At 41.0% G+C, this 18,229-nt stretch overlaps 1 protein-coding gene across 2 annotated transcripts in view; it reads left to right on the forward strand.

Annotated features, from left to right (window-relative positions):
- The window catches only part of tenm1 (teneurin transmembrane protein 1), a 202,659-nt gene that overhangs the window by 107,201 nt on the left and 77,229 nt on the right, over positions 1 to 18,229 (forward strand). For both annotated transcript variants that reach the window (XM_039813272.1, XM_039813273.1), the window contains 10 exons: positions 1,737 to 1,838; positions 4,055 to 4,249; positions 7,141 to 7,341; positions 9,163 to 9,348; positions 9,593 to 9,622; positions 9,730 to 9,876; positions 12,519 to 12,753; positions 13,990 to 14,109; positions 14,205 to 14,466; positions 16,013 to 16,298. In XM_039813272.1, the coding sequence (XP_039669206.1) occupies positions 1,737 to 1,838; positions 4,055 to 4,249; positions 7,141 to 7,341; positions 9,163 to 9,348; positions 9,593 to 9,622; positions 9,730 to 9,876; positions 12,519 to 12,753; positions 13,990 to 14,109; positions 14,205 to 14,466; positions 16,013 to 16,298 (1,764 nt within the window). The remainder of the gene's footprint in view (positions 1 to 1,736; positions 1,839 to 4,054; positions 4,250 to 7,140; positions 7,342 to 9,162; positions 9,349 to 9,592; positions 9,623 to 9,729; positions 9,877 to 12,518; positions 12,754 to 13,989; positions 14,110 to 14,204; positions 14,467 to 16,012; positions 16,299 to 18,229) is intronic.

Raw genomic sequence — 18,229 nt, forward strand, 5'->3', positions numbered from 1 at the left:
AATTTTTTCATAAAATTATAAAGCCCAAGGGTCGTAAAGCATGGCTGAAACTTTACAGGCTCATAAAGTACAATTGCAATGCTTATTTGACCAATCAGATCACTTGGCTGGAAGCACCCATTTTATAATAGCATTTAACTGCAATAACTTATGGCATGAGTGATTTCTAACTGGAAAGGGTTGAGTCAGTGGAAAGAACCGAATGGGTGTCTCACGGATGCTCACACACGCTCTCTCACACACACACACACACACACACACACACACACACACACACACACACACACACACACACACACACACACACACACACACACACCTGCCTGGAGATTTTTATTGTTGAGACATTGACCTGAAAGATACAGAGCTTATTTCACTGTTACTACTCTGCACCTTATAGCCTTGCGCTCTCCGACTGATCGATCATCTCCTCTGGATTAAAAGGAACTCCGTGACCTTGCAGATGAGTTTTTGTTCACTGCATGTGTCAGGTGCCGGATGCAATATTGGAAGTTGTGTATGCAAAGCTTTTTTTTTTTTCAGAGAGAAAGAGACACTTAGAGAGAAAGGTTTGTGAGTCCTCCTGACTGTGTGGGAGAAAAGATGATTGCCACTCCTTCTTTCCATCAGAGTGACGCTGATGGGTGATGGAGGTGAAAATGACTTTGGTTTCTGTAGTGATGCGCTGCTGTGGAGGATAACGCTGTGCTGCCGGCTACTGGCAGGGCCTGTCTCATTAGCATGTGTCACACGCGCCTCAAGGCAGGGGTGTCACATAATAACTTTGCGTGCGTGTGTTTGTAAATGTGTGTGAGCGCGTGTGGGCGAGCCATGCCACAGGAGGATTTGTCATCCATGCTCCCTGAACAGTGCGAGCCAGGGGACTGCAGAGGTTTGACTCGATCCCTGTTCAGAGGAGCAGAGCAGGATGGCACAGGGTCAAACAAAGGATGACATCCTTGACACCCATTTTAATTACTCTATCTAGCTTGGATAGAGTCTGCCAGCCTCTTCTCCACCTGAATCGTCCATCTTATGTAATGCTCTAAAAGCATAAAAGTGCTCTCCCTCTTTATCTATCTTTTCCATGCTGTCTGTACACGGGGAATGAGATCTGACATGATGGACATATCAATGGGAGGAAAGGAGAGAGGTAAAAGGAAGGCAGCTAATTGAAGTCCGATGGTGGAATATGATGAAATGCATATAGCCTACAGAGGGATATGATGAAACGCGCGTATCCAGATGAGACAACGCACTAGTAGGAACAAGCACTGCATTGATATTGGCAATGTCAAGAGTTTAGCGACTGTAGCGACACAGTATTAGCCATTCTCCAATATCTCGTGCACTCACAATGTCAGATTTTATGTTGTTCAGTCTCGTTCCACATTGCGCCCTTGTAAACAGTTTGTTGATTAAGCCTTGATGTTTGTAAATTTGCGCGCAGTGTGTTTTCCAACCTGTAATACAGTATAATGTGCTTAGTGCTACTGAGTGTAAGTGAGTGCTTGGCCATTCCCCAGAGAGTGATAGCAGCTGGATCAGACTAATCTAATATAGCCCCTGAGTCTGGGGAGCCATCCATTGCTTATCAGATCTCTTATTCAATAACAGAGAGCTATGCCAGCTTATGGAGTTACATGTAGAATATTTTCAAGTTTCGTTTTTTTTATCTCTCTCTGCCTTTTATGTCTGATTTGTGAATGTGTGTGTGTGTGTGTTTGGTTGTGCAGACTCAATGGATGGCTGCTCTACAGACTGTAATGGAAACGGAGAGTGTGTGGCTGGACACTGCCACTGCTTCGCTGGCTTCTTGGGTCCTGACTGTGCCAAAGGTAAAGAGATATCAGATAAAGGATGAAAACACCAATGTCTCTCAATGCTTTCTGACCTCTGTACCCTGTCTCTGACACCAGTCTCAAGCCCAGTCACTTCTACTGTCACTTTTTATAAACAAATGTATAGTTTCACTATTAAAGCGCCCATATTATGCTCATTTTCAGGTTTATAATTGTAATTTGAGATTGTATCAGAATAGGTTTACATGGTTTAATTTTCAAAAAACACCATATTTTTGTTTTGTTGTAATGCACATTGCTGCAGCTCCTCTTTTCACCCCGTGTCAGGTCTCTGTTTTAGCTACAGAGTGAGGCATCGCACCTCTGTAACATCTTTGTGTCGCACATGCGCAGTAGCTAGGTAAGGACTACATGAGCTAGCTAGCTGTTTCTCCAATTTTGGCCTGTACGAAGCAGGATTAGCCGGGAGACTTATTTTGTAGATTAGGGTGAATTTGTGTGTGTTGTAGCGGTGTTTTGCCATTGAGAACGAGCTAGCATGCTAACGGTTAGCCCCCTAGCCCCCTCGTTTTGGCTAGTGATGTAGAAAGCCGTGCAGGTTTTGAACAGCTCACCCGGAGACTGAAGGCAGGACACATTCATAAACCGTATCTCACTCAAAACAGCATGGATGGTTTTTTGTATGTATGTAAGTTTGTATGTGTGTGGAAGCACCAGAGATACAAAATAACACCCCAAATCCCAGAAAAAGCTTTTTTTTTCATAATATGGGCACTTTAAAAACAAGGTTATTCAAAACGGTATAAATAGTGCAGGGGACTATTTTCAAACGTGAATATGCATTTGGTAAGCTGTGGTTTGGCTAAATGAAAAAAAAATAAAAATAGAACATCTTCCGGTAACACTTTACTTTAAGTTTTCTACATAAGAGTGACATGACACTGTCATGAACACATGACACGCACATGACACTGTCATGACACAGTCATGACACATGAACCCTAACCCTAACTCTAACCCTAACCATAACCATAACTTGTCATGACAAAAACCGAATGACACTTACTAAAAAAGCGTTATGTCATAAACGTTTATGACTTGTTCATAATGTTTCATGACAGTGTCATGTCACTCTTATGTAGAAAACTTCAAGTAAAGTGTAACCCATCTTCCTTCAGCTGCAACCTTTGCATATCATCGTCACAGCTCTACCTGTCTCTCTAACTTTTCTACCTCTACCGTTTCTTCTCTCTCCAACTTGCTTTCTGTCTGCCACTGTTTCTCATTCTCTCTCTCCCTCTGTCCTTCTTTGTAAAATGATTGTAGTTGTATCTGTCTCATTGTGTAGAAACAGCTGATATAATATCACATTCTATGATTTATTTACACTAATCATTTATTCATTCCTTCCTCTTATCCTTGCTCATTTGCTCTCGTTATAATATTCAGCGTTTGAAAAGTTAGACAGCAAGTTTTGGCAAGAGTTGTAAAAAGTGAAGTGTGAATTTATTACTGTGGAGTACAGAGTGTTAGATTTAACAAAGGATCAAACAAACACATAACACATGCCAGCTCGCATGAACGCATGGGCCTTCACTGCAAATTATCCCAGAAAAAAGGCATTGGTTCTGGATCCTCTTTCTAATCCATTTCACGTCGGGAGCTGCCATACCTCCTCCAAAGAGGAGAGGGGGGGTGGAGGGGCGGTTGGGGGTGTAACTGTCAGTGCGTCATACACTCACTGACTTTATTCTACCTGGCTGTCATTACATTAGCTACACAGCTCTCCATCTCTTCATGGAGATAGCTCTGCTTTCCACCCTCATTCTATAAACCCCTAATGCTCTCTTTCCTAATCTTCCGTTTTCACGATTGTTTTCACGGCCTGTTCAGAGCGAGTGAGGTGACGTTGGGGGGATTTTCTACTATTCCTTGGTTGCCGTGGTAGCCAGGCTCAGGTGGTGCTTGAGTAAATTGAAACAGCGTGAGGGATAAGCTGGAGTGTGTGTCTACGCACGTATGAGCGTGTATGTGTGTGTGTTTGAGAGAGAAAGAGAGGGAGACAGAGGCTGCTTGAGGATTTTCTGAATCCGCACACTAGCTGAGATAAGAGAGCGTAGCCCCACTCACGGTAGGTTACTGCGGTCTCCCAGCTAATATACTGCAGCACTCTGTGTGTGTGTGTGTGTGTGTGTGTTTGCATGTGTGTACTACTGAGTTTGTGGGTGTAATCTGTGTTTGTCCTGTTGCAGATTCATGCCCCGTGTTGTGCAGCGGTAACGGCGTGTATGAGAAAGGAAGGTGTGTGTGCCTGGCAGGGTGGAAGGGGGCAGAGTGTAACGTGGAGGAAGGTCAGTGCATTGACCCCACCTGCTCCAACCATGGCTCCTGCATCCAGGGAATCTGCATATGTAGCCCAGCCTACAAGGGGGTTAACTGTGAACAAGGTAAAATGTTTTATTCTCTCCAAAGTCGAGAAACGCACCTCATAATGTCACATCTGCACAACAATGATGACTCCACTCATATACATTGTAAATACGGATTTTGCTACTTCAATTCAAAGCTGCACTAGTGAATATTTTCATATTGACAATGGATCAAATGACTATGTGTAATTTGACAGGGATCCCTCATAGTTTCAAACCCACAAAGAATTATCGCCCGACACTGCAGACCCCGTCAGCTCCATGGAGTGTTTGAATCAGTCAAGTCAATTTTAATTTATATGGCCCAAAATCACAAATTTGCCCCATAGGGCTTTACAATCCGTACAGTATACCATATATTCTAAGACCAACAGTCCAGATAAGGAAAAACTCTCAAAATTAAAATAATTGTTTTGCTCTTTACAGCCTTCCCAACACCAAATAGCAGGCAAACAAAGTTAGCAACCAGCTAGTGAATGTAATGGAACATTTAGCTGCTAAAGAGGCAGATACTTAGCTCAGGAGTTGGTGGAGACCAAAACAGAGCTGAAAGGAAAGTGACTATTGGACTTTCATCAGAATGACAGAAACCCAAATTATTAATTAAAACTGGAAATCAAAGAAATCTTGACACATCAATCACTGGACACATTTAATCTCAGAATACATTTCAATGGAAAAACACAATGCACAGAGAAAGAAGGAAATGTCAGCCTTTGAAGACACATGGTCCCCATTTCTAACATTTCAAAATAAATAAAAAAAACATAACTACAAGCCGTGTACATTACCAGACATATACCTCCCTCCTCCATTATGTAATACCCCTCCCTCCCTATTTCTTTTTCATTATTTATATCATTTAATTATTTTATTTTCCCCTTTTTTGTTGTTGTTGCAGTTACCACTTTACACATACACACATGCACACACTATCCACACTTATGCATAACATGTTTTTCCAACTCCCTTCAACACGCAAACCGTGACCGCCTAATGTGAATCACAGATCATTCTATCCAATCACTAATAATACGTCCTTGTGTTTGTCAACTGTCTTGTCCGGTCCTGTCCTTCAATTGGCCCCAAGTGGCCAATTAATGCAGCCCTCATTAAAAATATAACTTAATTGATGTAATTTGCACCTTCATTTATATACATTTGATATAGATACATTGCAATTCATCTTCTTGTTAGTGTGTAATTTGACAGTATAAAAAGGAATGTGGGTGATTGTTGTCTCTAGGGTTCGACAGATACTGTTTTTTCAGGGCCGATACCGATTATTAGTAGTTAATGAAACCGATGACCGATATCTGGAACCGATATGCATATGCATATACAATGAAAATGAAAATCTTGAAGTCAAAATTAAGATCTTGGAATGTTACAAACTCTAACACAAAACTTTATTTTAATGCTTTAAGCAATTATTTAGTACATTTGAAACTTTCAACATAATACACAGTAAAAGATAGTCAGATAGTGGACTTTAAGTCAGACTCATTGGTGAGTGAAACCGAAGCAGAGGGACACACACAGAGCTGTTGCGAAGCCAAAGTAGCACACTTTTTAATTAATTAACTTTATCGGTTGTCAAGCAAATAAATGCCGATACAGAAAAAACGGCTCTATAATTGTCCAGGGTCGATAATCGGTCTGTCCCTAGTTGTCTCTACATCTATGGAACTGCTGGTAGCTAATTCAGCATGACCTTTCATGGTGCAGATTTAGCAAAATGTTAATGTTGTAGGCTGTTAAAACAGAGTTCAGGTAGTGCAGAGCTATGTATGTATGTATATATATTATACTTTATCTTTACACAACTTAAAGAATGCTGAGAACCATGGTGGCAAGAACTGGAAACCAGAAAAAAAGAAAATGATAATTATGATACAATATACAACACTGTTTTCTGACAGTGCTAAAGCAAAAAATTTCCTATTACATGGTTCTTATAGGCTTATCACTGTAACTCTACTCCATCCATTCATATACTAATTGTTTGTGTTGAAAAGCTTAGGACATATAGGCAATACAATCTATAAATTTAACTTTTTTTTCCATAAAAGCTGTACTAGCTAAACTAACATACTATTATTATTACTACCACTCACATGCCAAATGATAGCATTTCTAAGCAACTGAAAATAGCAAATCATTGTATGTCTATGCTGTATATTTGTTATATACTGTTATATAATTGTAGACAAGACTTCAACCTATAAGTAGTTGAAATGACAAGAGTATAAATGATTCAGGTAGCTGAGGCCCCTCAGTTCCAGTTGTAGAGGGAACCAGCCACAGGCTGTTGTCATATCCTCCCCCTTTGCAGCTGTCCATTGTAAAACCACCCAATAAATTAGCAAAAACAAACAAAGCCATGATATCTAAAACAATTATGATGTTACACTTGACGATAACCTGATGGCACATCTGTCCCAAAGTCCGCCCTGCTGTTGCCTCCAGGATCGCAGCCTGCAGAGACTACATCAGGTGTTTGACCTTGAGCGGCGGAGCCGAGCTGAGCCGAGCTGAACTGTGCTGAGCTTTGGCTCGGCGCTTAGGGCTGTAATTACACACACTAACACACACACGCACACGCGCACACACACACACACACACACACACACACACACACACACACACACACACACACACACACACAAAGCAACCCATTTCACCCCTTATCAAAGCCTCAGTTCTAAGTGTCCTATGAAGTGTAATGTTGTGGAACAGATACAGGGATTTTAGCTAGGGTGGTTAACTCCTGGATGGGATGCAAAGAACACTGCTTTCATACTCGGTGAACTGATGATTATAATGAGGCTGGCCCCCCACCCTTACATTTCCTCCTTCACCCTCTGAGTCATTCTTGCTTTTCCTTTTGTCCCCTCCTCTCTCTGCAGTAGACTGCATAGACCCTCAGTGTGGCGGGCACGGCGTGTGCGTGCGCGGGGAGTGCGTGTGCTCGGCAGGCTGGGCAGGAGTGAGCTGTGATGACCCGCTGCCAGCCTGTCAGGAGCAGTGTTCAGGACATGGCACCTATCTCCCTGAGTCAGACACCTGCACATGCCAGCCCAACTGGACGGGACCAGACTGCTACACTGGTAAAACCTGAGGATTATTGTTCACCCACTGAAAAAACACAGAAAATTGTAACTGCACATCTATAGTTTGCCAGTGTTCTTGTAGCACACATGGTTTTGCCAGATACTATTTTCTGGGGATTTGATAGACATGAGAAAGAAATATGGATTGGAGCCACTCTGTGAAATGGGTCTGTGTGTGTGTGTATGTGTGCCTGTGCATGCATATATGTGTGTGTGTTTGCATGTGTCTTTTTGCACTCTCTTCATGCTGGTCGTAAATGAGATTTCCCCTCATGACTCTCTGAGGCGACGCGCGAGACCCTTGCAATAGCACTCACTTTAGTGCACATTTATGGTGTTACACACATATACTCACGCACACATGCTCATGCACACACATACACACACACACATATTTCCCTGAGCTAAATGAGGGAAAAAAGGCAGACGAGGAAAAAAAAAAAAAGTATTCCTTATTCTCACTCTGCTGCGAGGCCTTTCAGCGACTGCTACACTGAGGAACATTCAGCTTGGCATTTAAAAGCTTGCTGATGTTTACTGCAAACCCTTTACCTGTATGCTACATAGTTGTCATATGGTTGTGAAAGATTTCTTACATCTACACCTACCTGAACTTCTGTTCTTTTGTAGTCAGTAACCTCTGCCTGCTTAAATAGACAGCAATTATGCAGTCATAGTGAAGAAAAGGCAGCGAGGTAGCCATTGTAAAGAGAAAAGTAAAGCTTGTGTATTCTATTATATCTCTGCGGTACATAGTGAGGAAAAGTGTCCTTGTCCTTGAAGTGTACTGTAAACTGACAGAGAGGAAAATGGCCATTATAGCACTGACTTCCCCCTGTTTCCAGCACACTAAGTTAATGCTGATGTTGGGAAGGATCCGCTTTACCATGCATGCACACCAGTGATTTGCAGGTAAATGGCATTAGCTGCTGCTCTAAGGTGTATGCATGCCTTATTATAGTGATATAGCCCATGATAATGATGGACCGTGGCTGAATATCTGAGATATGAGCGGCCTCTCTCTATACCTGCCGGGCTTTTAATCAACAGGACCCAACAATTCTACATCCTGGTCTTGTTGAGGCATGGCTCAGCTAATGTAATTCTAATAGAGAGCTGAAAAACTCTCCAACTTTAATCCACTTTTTTCTCCCTCTCCATGCTATGTATATTTAAATTGAAATAACTTTTTACTGCAGCTGGATAAGTAGTCTTTGTGTGCCTCTAGCACTTTGCTCTCTTTACTGATGGATGAGGCTTTGCTTCTGCAGAGAGAGGGAGAGAGATGGTGACGAGCGCAGAGAAAAGGAAATAGACAAAAGGAGGAGGGAAGACTTTTAAAAGGGACATTACAAGCGAGAGGGAGGGAAAGGGATACTGAAGGTAAAAAGCTAACAGAGGCAAAGATGGAGAGATGGGGAAAAAGAGGGTATTAACATACCCACCAAATCTGATAAAATGTCAGACAAAAATAATAGAGCTGAATTAGAGTCCCTGTAGTTGAAATATGCGGTGCAAATAAGAATCATTTGGCTGTTATTATCAGTCTATTCACTCTTCCTCTCCTTCAGGGAGCTCAGCTATTAGAGGTGGGAAGATTATGTATTCTTCTATCACTAGTTTTTTCTCTCACCTATATCCAGTGGCTCACCCCCAATTCAGATATTTTATCCGCTCTCCATTTCCCCTGTGTTTCTTTTACCTTTTCTTTTCTTCCAACACTCAATTACTCCATCTGCTCCCCTCCCTCTCCTTCTCTCTTCCTCTCACACTTACACGCTTTTTTCACACGCATATCCCCACCCACCTGTTCGGCAGAGCTGTGCCCGGTGCCATGTGGCAGCCATGGTGTTTGCTCAGAGGGCCGGTGCCAGTGCGGGGAGGGTTGGATTGGCGCTGCGTGCGACCAGAGAGCGTGCCATCCTCGCTGCGAAGAACACGGCCAGTGCCACGACGGGACCTGCATCTGCCAGCCTGGCTGGGAAGGAGAGCACTGTAACATTGGTGAGCTGTGTGTGTGTGTGTGTGTGTGTGTGTGTGTGTGTGTGTGTGTGTGTGTGTGTGTGTGTGTGTGTGTGTGTGTGTGTGTGTGTGTGTGTGTGTGTGTGTGTGTGTGTGTGTGTGATTATTCCTTGTGATATTTTGATCAGTATGATTAAAATGATAAAAAAATTGTCACTTTTGTTGGAATAATTTCCATTTACAATTGCTTTCTCTTACTCAATTCTCGCCCTTTACCCCCTCACAGTTACTCATGATTTGGACGTTGTTGTGAAAGGTAATTTATCTTTATTTAGGATTAACATTTCATATTGTGCTCCTCCAACACGCTGACAAATGCCAAGAATGTGTGTGTGTGTGTGTGTGTTTGACACACCTTTTCAGATGGTTGCCCAGGGCTGTGCAGCGGGCATGGGCGCTGTACCCTGGAGCAGAGCGGCTGGCGCTGCGTCTGCCAGGCCGGATGGAGCGGGCCTGGATGCAGCGTTGTCATGGAAACTGACTGCAGTGATGGAACAGACAACGACGGAGGTGACATTCTAACATCTATAATTTTCCATCTCTTTTTCTCTTTCTTACCTCTTTAATTTCTGTCTTTGTGGCAGATTGTCCATTCCATTGCTTCTCCTGTTTCTCCTGCCTCATTGTTCCTTCCCTGCATCCCTCTGTGCTATCCCAATCCTGTGAAGACTCCTGTAGACTCCCGCTGGTCATTATTATATTGAATACGTATTTGTGTCTGTATGTGCATTTGTGCGCAGTGTGTATGTCTGTTTTTCCTCTTATCACAGCTAAATGTCTAATAAGCATACCACCTGCTTGGATAAAAGACACTCCCGAGAAGTTTTCTCAAGTCTAAATACAGCAAACCATGCAGAATAGATTCCTGCTTCTTTGGTTATGAGATATTTGGTGACAAGTGAGAGGTGTGTGTTGCTCACCCTTGTTGCTGCGTTGTTCTATCCTCAGGTGAAGAGACAAGAAAAGAATATTTCAGCAGAAGCGAGAGCTCTGCTCATTGCAATCATTTTCTCGCCATTTCATTCCTGTTATCCAATACATAATAACAGGTTTTGAAAATATAGTGCAATATTGCATTGCATCAAATGTTCCCATTCATTTTGAAACAATATATATCTGTTATGGACATGCCTGTTGAGCTGGTGTTGTAATCCATCATTGCAAACAAGGAAGTTTCTCATTTGTTTGGAGAAAAAGCTTCCTGTTTTTTTTTTTTGCATGGTTCTGCCTTTTGTGATGAGTTTCGTTTGAATCAGTGCACACAGCAGTGGGAAACCTCAAACACTTACATTCTTTCTTAATAGCCCTTTTTTTCGGCTGGTGCGGAGTGCTGATAGCTGCAATGTAACCTTTTTTTTCCTACACATTGTTTACCAAAGCTGCATGACTGACTGAGCCAACACTTCAGAAAGTCAGTCAGATGGCTGCTTAAAACATGAATTACAGGTCCTTACCCTGGATTATAACCTGACAGAGCTATACAATAACACAATGTCCTGTGGACTATAAAATAGGGTCTGTATAAAGGAAACAAGTCATAGCTGAACCGTCGCCTGCCAACAGTGTAGGCACTGATGTTTTTTGTATTGTATTAATGGATTATGTCATTGTTCTAATTATCTTTTGTTATTAATGGATGTTTTCATCTGTGGTGTTAAAGACATAAAGGACTGTCACACTGTGCACATAATACATTTACACATGAGCGTTTTAACCTCTAATTTAGTCACAGCTTAAACAAACTGAACCTTTTCTTATTTTGCCTCTTTTCAAATGGTCAGTGGACTTGTGGGTGGGTGGAGGAAGGGACATGTTTCTCTGTACACTACAGTAAATTGCACCATATGCAAAAAGCAATATACATACTGTATAGCATTATATGGTATTATAATGCCATATGATGAAGTTTCTGTATTGTAGGTATATCAAATCGTGAAGAAAGGCTCACTAACGAAGCCTTATGGTGACCACTTACACTTTTCTTATCTTTCTATCCTCACCCCTCTCTGCACAGCTTTTGAGATACAATAATTTTCTGCCATACAATTCAACCATCTCCTTTAATTGGCAGATACACCGTAGGCTCTCATAGCCTTCTCTCGCGGCAATCTTTTTGTCTCTGAAGATAGACAGAGATGGAAAGATGCTATCACAAGTAATCAGAGAATAAAGAGGAACTCTGAAGAGAAAGAGTTTCAATTATTCTGCCTGGATGGGAGAGAGGAGCGCATGTATTGTTCTTCCTTCGCATTTTTTTCACACACTAGGCTGTGAAATCATACATATTTATATGTATTACATGTTCTAAATCTACATTTTACTGTGCTTCTTCTTTGTGTGTAATGGTAAACAGCCATGCCTGCACAGTAAGCTACAAATATGTGTCCTTTTTAACGACAGTGATACTAGATTTTCAATTAATAGTGTGCTTTCAAGTTGAAGTAGTGAATCTTATGGAAATCAACCATTGTACTATGCTACCTTTGTAGGAGGAGGTTATAATAGAATATCGTTGGCCTTTCGCTCTCTGCTCTGTGGTCAGATGCATTTAAATGTCAGCACTGCTTCCTGCCTTTTCAGGAACAGGCTTGAAATAGGAAACACAAATGCCAGCCTGGCTCCTATTACCTGCCGCCTTGGTTTGTATCTGCGGCTCATTGTTTACGCCAGACTTTTATGGATCGCATTCAAATAATACTGGTGATTCAGGTCTGATTTATAACAATAGACGGCTATAATTGTACAGTGATGGCCCCAAATGTATCTCATTTGATTGAAACTCGTGATAACGATGATACATGTGCAGTTCATTGTTGTAGATTGGATTACTCCAGTAGAGTTTCTCAGTGTGAAAATTATTTCTTGGCAGGTCTTAGGTTTTATGGTGTCTTCTTCAGGTCTTTCCACTGCGGATATATACAGTACCTTGGCCTTTAAGAATAGAAATGTGTGCTCAGCACCTTCGTCACTTAAATCTCTTGAAGCCTTTATTAACTATACACAATAAAGATGTTAATGTCTCGCTTATATTAACTGTGTAAATTCAAGTACCACCTAAACAACCAGCTCCTCACATGCTGTAAGGCTGTTTGTGTGTGCATTTTATTTAAAGTGTTTTATTTTATACGTTTTAAACTTCCTGTCCATTTCAGATGGCCTCATGGACTGCGTGGACCCCGACTGTTGCGAGCAGCTGAGCTGCGGCTCTGACCCTCTGTGCCACGGCTCAGCCGACCCCTTGGCCCTGTTGCAGCAGAGCCCGCTGCCCCCAACCGCACCCCCCTCGCCCACCAACACACACGCTCACAGCTTCTACCGCCGCATTCGCTTCCTCCTTGGCAAAGCGGCCACACACACTCTCCCTGGAGACGTGCCCTTTGATACCAGGTATGTGCTTGTATACTCTCTGTTTGCCTGGATCTGTGTGTGCATGCCAATACCTTTCATGTGTTTGTTTTGTGTGTCTGTGTCCTTGAGTTGCCATCCCATATAGTATACAGAAAGACATGAGCAGTAGATAATGAAGTAATATACATCTGAATTAATGCATTGAATCGTCCATTAGCCATTATTTGTTTAATTGGTGTGTGTGCATTTGCATGTAAATGAGGCTTTTCATGTGTTCACATGCCTGTGTGCACACACACATCTCCTAGTGATCTGTTTTTCCCCTGTGGCAGTCACACAGCAGTGCATCGTCCTTGCGTATCAGTGTCAGGCTACAACTGCAGAGAGTATTTGTTTGTTACATATTAATGTCATTCAGTTACACCAGTCATAAAGGTGTCCCCATTAATTTTTCAGTGGCCTCTCAGTGCCATCTAAGAGAGGAAATAAATCTATTTGCAAAGATGATGACCTAGAAAGTTCAGTTTGGAAAACAAGAAGTGATGCCTCTCTGAAAAATGCCCTACCCCGGTTCACTTGTGGAATAAACAAATAAATTAATTATGTGGCAGTTTTTTCAGAAGGGAAATCGATGGCAGCTTTCAGAACAGGAGTAACAAACTGGGCAATGCAGCCACCCGGAGAAACCTCACCATCCTTCATTTATCCCTCTTCTGGAGTAACAGATAGGCTCCATCAGTGAATGTGTGTATGTGCGTGTGTGTGTGTGTGTGTAGAACACGTGTCTGTCCTAATCTGTCTTCATTTGACCAGTTCAACGATTATTCCCGATTTAGGCAGTGTATTTCACAATTTACCTGCAAAATAAAGATGCATATTTCAAAATAGTCTGGATGTGACAAATAGTTTAAGGTCTATTTAAAGAACGCCACAGCCCTTTCTGCTCCAGCTACCACTGTCACTGTAATATAAACATGATGTTGAAGTTTTGTTTTTTATATGACGGTGTGGAAAGGTTTAACTGTGGTTGAAGCTATATTTATGGTCTTTGTATCCTGGCAATCTCTGGCAAATCTCTCCGCGCTAAAGAAAGGAATTGCACTGAGCAGACTAAATGCAGTTGCTTTTTCTACACGCACAAGGTCGTTTGGCCAAAGCAATGCCTCTCTCTTCAAACAATCATTATGGTCTCCATCATTGTAAACCTGCCATATCTCCCTTTCATTGTATATGTCTTGCTTTCTCTCTCTTTCTGCTTCCCTTTTGCTCTTCCAGTCGGGTAGCTGTGATTCGAGGTAGCGTCGTGTTGCAGGACGGCTCTCCTCTGGTCGGAGTCAACATCACCTTCCCGCAGCATCCAGAGTATGGTTACACTATTAGTAGGCAGGATGGAAGGTAGAGACATCCACACACACAATACACAATGTTTTTTTTATTTTTTTATTTCCCTTGCTCCAATCTTATTCTGTCTTAATGTCGTTTAACTCTAGTTTTGACCTGGTGACGTTGGGCGCGATGTCTATGACCCTGATGTTCCAGCGCCCACCCTTCCTGCCGCAGACGCGTACCATCTGGACGCCAAACAACAACTTCCTGGTTCTGGATCAGGTGACCATGTCCAGGGAGGAAACTCAACCTCCTAAATGTGACATCAGGAGTGTTTTGAGTCCCTACCCACTGGTCCTGCCCTACCCACTTCCCAGATACACAGGAGCATGTGCAGAGAAGGGGCCAGCAGTACCTGAGCTACAGGTACCAAACTAGTTACTGTGACTACAACCAGAGCATCTGTATAACATGTAGCAATGCACTGCTTCAGGTCTTCAGATGACAGGCAGTAAGAACTCAATTTGTTACAGCTCAGCAACAAACCAGACTGGCCTCACAGGATTTTGCTAATTTAGCTTGAGTCATATTTGCATCATGCAAATACGGAATGAGCAAAATGGAAATTTGAACTCCATCCTTATACTTCCCCACCGCAAAAGCAAATTAGGTGGCTGAAAGTCAGGTGTGGAGGTCAGACTGGTGATTATATATTTACCCTCTGACGTGACTCCCAAGAAGTTTTTATTTTTTTTATTTTTTGTACAGTGACCAAAACCTCACCCTGACCTCATTTCAGTTCCAAGTTGTTTTCTTGTTATCAGGACACGTGATAGAAAATGCAGAAAATCTCATAACCAATATGTGCCATGGTTATGCGATCCTTTTGTGGCAGAGGACCGTGATGTTTTTGCTTCAAAATAGTATCATTCATATCCACAACACATCGCCTGCACAAGTTCAAGCTCATGTAAGAAAATTTGATGAGATTGGAAATGAACAGATCTTCAATAAAGGAACATTTTATCCTCATGATGAATAACACCTCAGGACAAACAGGCAGCAAGCAAGTAATTGAAAAGAACAGTTGAGCTTAGTAACACCCACTGTGTTCACCTTTGTTAAGAAATGGATTCAAAACCTTTAGAGTTTTGATGAAAATGTGTCAGAGATAATAGTGTTGAAGATAATTTGATTTGCACCTTTATGTATTCCTTTTGTATGCATTTATTCCCAAATTATTACTTGTACATAAGGCCACTATAACTCTGTCAAATGTGCAATATCTCAGCTATTTTACTGTTTTATAGGTCACAACGTATACATATCTTTTATTTATAGTATATATTTTTGTTTTTCTCTGTTTTAAATGACTGTTTGATATGTGCACCGTCAGGTTTGCCTCTTAATTTCATTGTACAATGTTGTGCAATGATAATAAAGGTATTCTATTCTATTTCAGGTAATCACTGACTCAGTATTTGATTTTAGCCAAGAGAAATATTATAATGGAGGTATAAATGTTTGCTGCAGCAGCTAGTTCACTGTTTATCAGAGAGATGAGCTTGGTTTTTTATTTGCTAGTCAGAAAGGTATATATATATATATATATATATATATATATATATATATATACACAAGCATTTTTTCTACATTTTCTTTAAAAGAAAACCCTGATGGTATAGACAGATATCTTGTCATTCTTCATAAAAAAAAGAATCTTGGGTTCTCGATAAAAATATTCTTCTTGAAAATGCTATCATTTTAACACAGCTAACGCATATTTGGTGCACTCACTGCATCTTACTTTGTAAGCCATTTCTTCCTGTACCTGCCAATAGCCCTTATTACGTTAGCTTATTATACAAATACAAAGTAATGACACCTTTCTTTCTTTCTTATAATATTCCCTAATTTCTTCTCTTTCCATCACATGTATTTCTCACTCTGCTCTCTGTCTTGTTCTGCCTAGGCGGTGCAGGAAGAAGTTTCGATCCCTGGAGCCTTTTTGAAGCTGAGCTATTTGAGCACTCGTGCTGCAGGCTACCTCTCGCTGCTAAGAATCCTCCTCACACCTCCCTCTCCGCTGTCCCCCATCTCCCCGCTCGGCGGTCTGTCCAAGGTGCATGTCCGTGCATCGGTCCAGGGGAGGTTGTACCAGCGCTGGTATCCCGCTGGGCCAGGCCTGGTCCACAGGCTGGTCTGGAACAAGACTGACGTGTATGGCCAGGAGGTCTGGGGCCTCACTCATGCAACTGGTAAGTAGAATATAAAAATACAATGGGTCTCATTCCAAATGTTTTCTTATTCCTATCCTAATTAAGAGAATAATAGGAAAGCATCTGGAGCGTCCTGCTGAGTCTCAGGATCTTAGACACTGACCCTGTGCAGTTAACATGGTTCCATGCCATCCATCCACTTGTTCTCTGTTCTCTGTCTTTTCACATTTCTGTTTGTGGTCGGACTAAACATACAATATAACCTGTTAATAAGTAATTAGCGAGCTTTGAGAGGTGTTAATGGTGCGAACTTTGAAGATTTACAGGCTAGCTGTTTCCCTGTTTGCAGCGTTAGTCTGCTTTAGCTAAGCTAATCTTTTCCTTGCTCTCCCTGCATATTTCATCACACAGACATGAGAGCGGTATCAATCTTCTCATTTAACTCTCAACAAGAAAACGAATAAGCATCCTTTCCAAAATATTTAACTATTTCTAAAACGTTGTGGATGCTGCACTCAAAATGGTTGAAACGTTGAGTTTTTGGAATGCTGGACTCTAATCGCTCTCAACGCTCACCATCTTTGCTACGTAGCAGAAGCTATGGGAGCACCAACATATTTTCAAACTTGTGAATATGGTGAGGAAGCTGAGGCGGTTGTGACTGAGGCGGTTGTGACTGACACGGCGAAAACCGAATTATACAAATGTAATGTGTTTTTTCCAATAAGTACCACTATACTGTAGTCAGATAGTGAGAAAACAAGCCGGTATATATTCGTCAGGTGACAATAGATGGCGGCCCGGCTGTAATTTACCATTAAAAAGAAGAAGCAGTCATTTCCGGTCAGTGCGTTATGCACTGATCTTCATGCGCTCCATGAGACAACATTACCCTGTAAAAATGTACGCACTACACAAGTGAGTATATAGTGTACACAGTGTTCAAAGCCATGTTACCTGGCCTCGTATACACTGTAAGAAATGATTCTGTGGTCATGTAGATTTGAATTAATGTATTAGGTAAAATATATTCACTATTATTGTGTTTTTGATTTTGAGGCAAATATTTAATTAAATTTCAAATAAAAATGTTTGGAATAAAATCCACCCATTGTAGTTAAATAAAACATAAGCATTATATTTATCTAATCCCAAATAGAGAGAATATTTAGTTAATTCAAATTAATGTAATCAGGCAAATTTTAATTGAAAAGCACTTCCTGTGAACCTAGCTAGCTAGCAGCTATAATGTTACCCAGCATGCCGTTCAGCTGTGTAAATTTGTAAATTAGAAATTGTTAAAGTCACAAATAGTTGTGTGCTATGGTGTTTTATCCTGTTAAAGAGAGTTAGTTGTGGGTTATTTAATATATATATATATACGAAGTTAACAGGGATCCCATTCTGAAATCATTCGCAGATTAATTTGGCCGTAGTGTTCTCTGCAGCAATGCACCAGTATTACGGTATATGAAAAATTCATATCATACAGGAAATTAACACCCATATACGGTTCAAACCGGTATACCGCCCAGCACTACTACAATGGATCGAAAGCACAAAAGTGAATTGTTAATAAAATAGACTAGTTATTCCTACGAAAGAATATTTAGATTTAATTCATTTCATTGATTAAATTCAAATCGATGTGCAGATTAATGTAGATGATTATTAATCAATTATATATCATTGATATGTAGAATTAAATACATTTTTATTAGTACTATTTACACATTAGGGAGTTTATCTTTTTCAGATCAACTCAATATTTTTGTTTAGGTTATAATTAATTCTGTAATGTTTTCTATTTGAATCTACTCATATTAAATGGATAACTAAGATAAGGGTCTCATTTAATTAATATTTACTCAATACCAAACCATGTGAAATTTAATTAATAATATTGCTTGTAATCTGTTGCCTCATTTTTGTTGAGTAGATATGGTGTATTTTTTCTTACAGTGTACCAA

The sequence above is a fragment of the Perca fluviatilis genome, chromosome 10, assembly GCF_010015445.1.
Source record: "Perca fluviatilis chromosome 10, GENO_Pfluv_1.0, whole genome shotgun sequence".
NCBI lineage: Eukaryota > Metazoa > Chordata > Actinopteri > Perciformes > Percidae > Perca > Perca fluviatilis.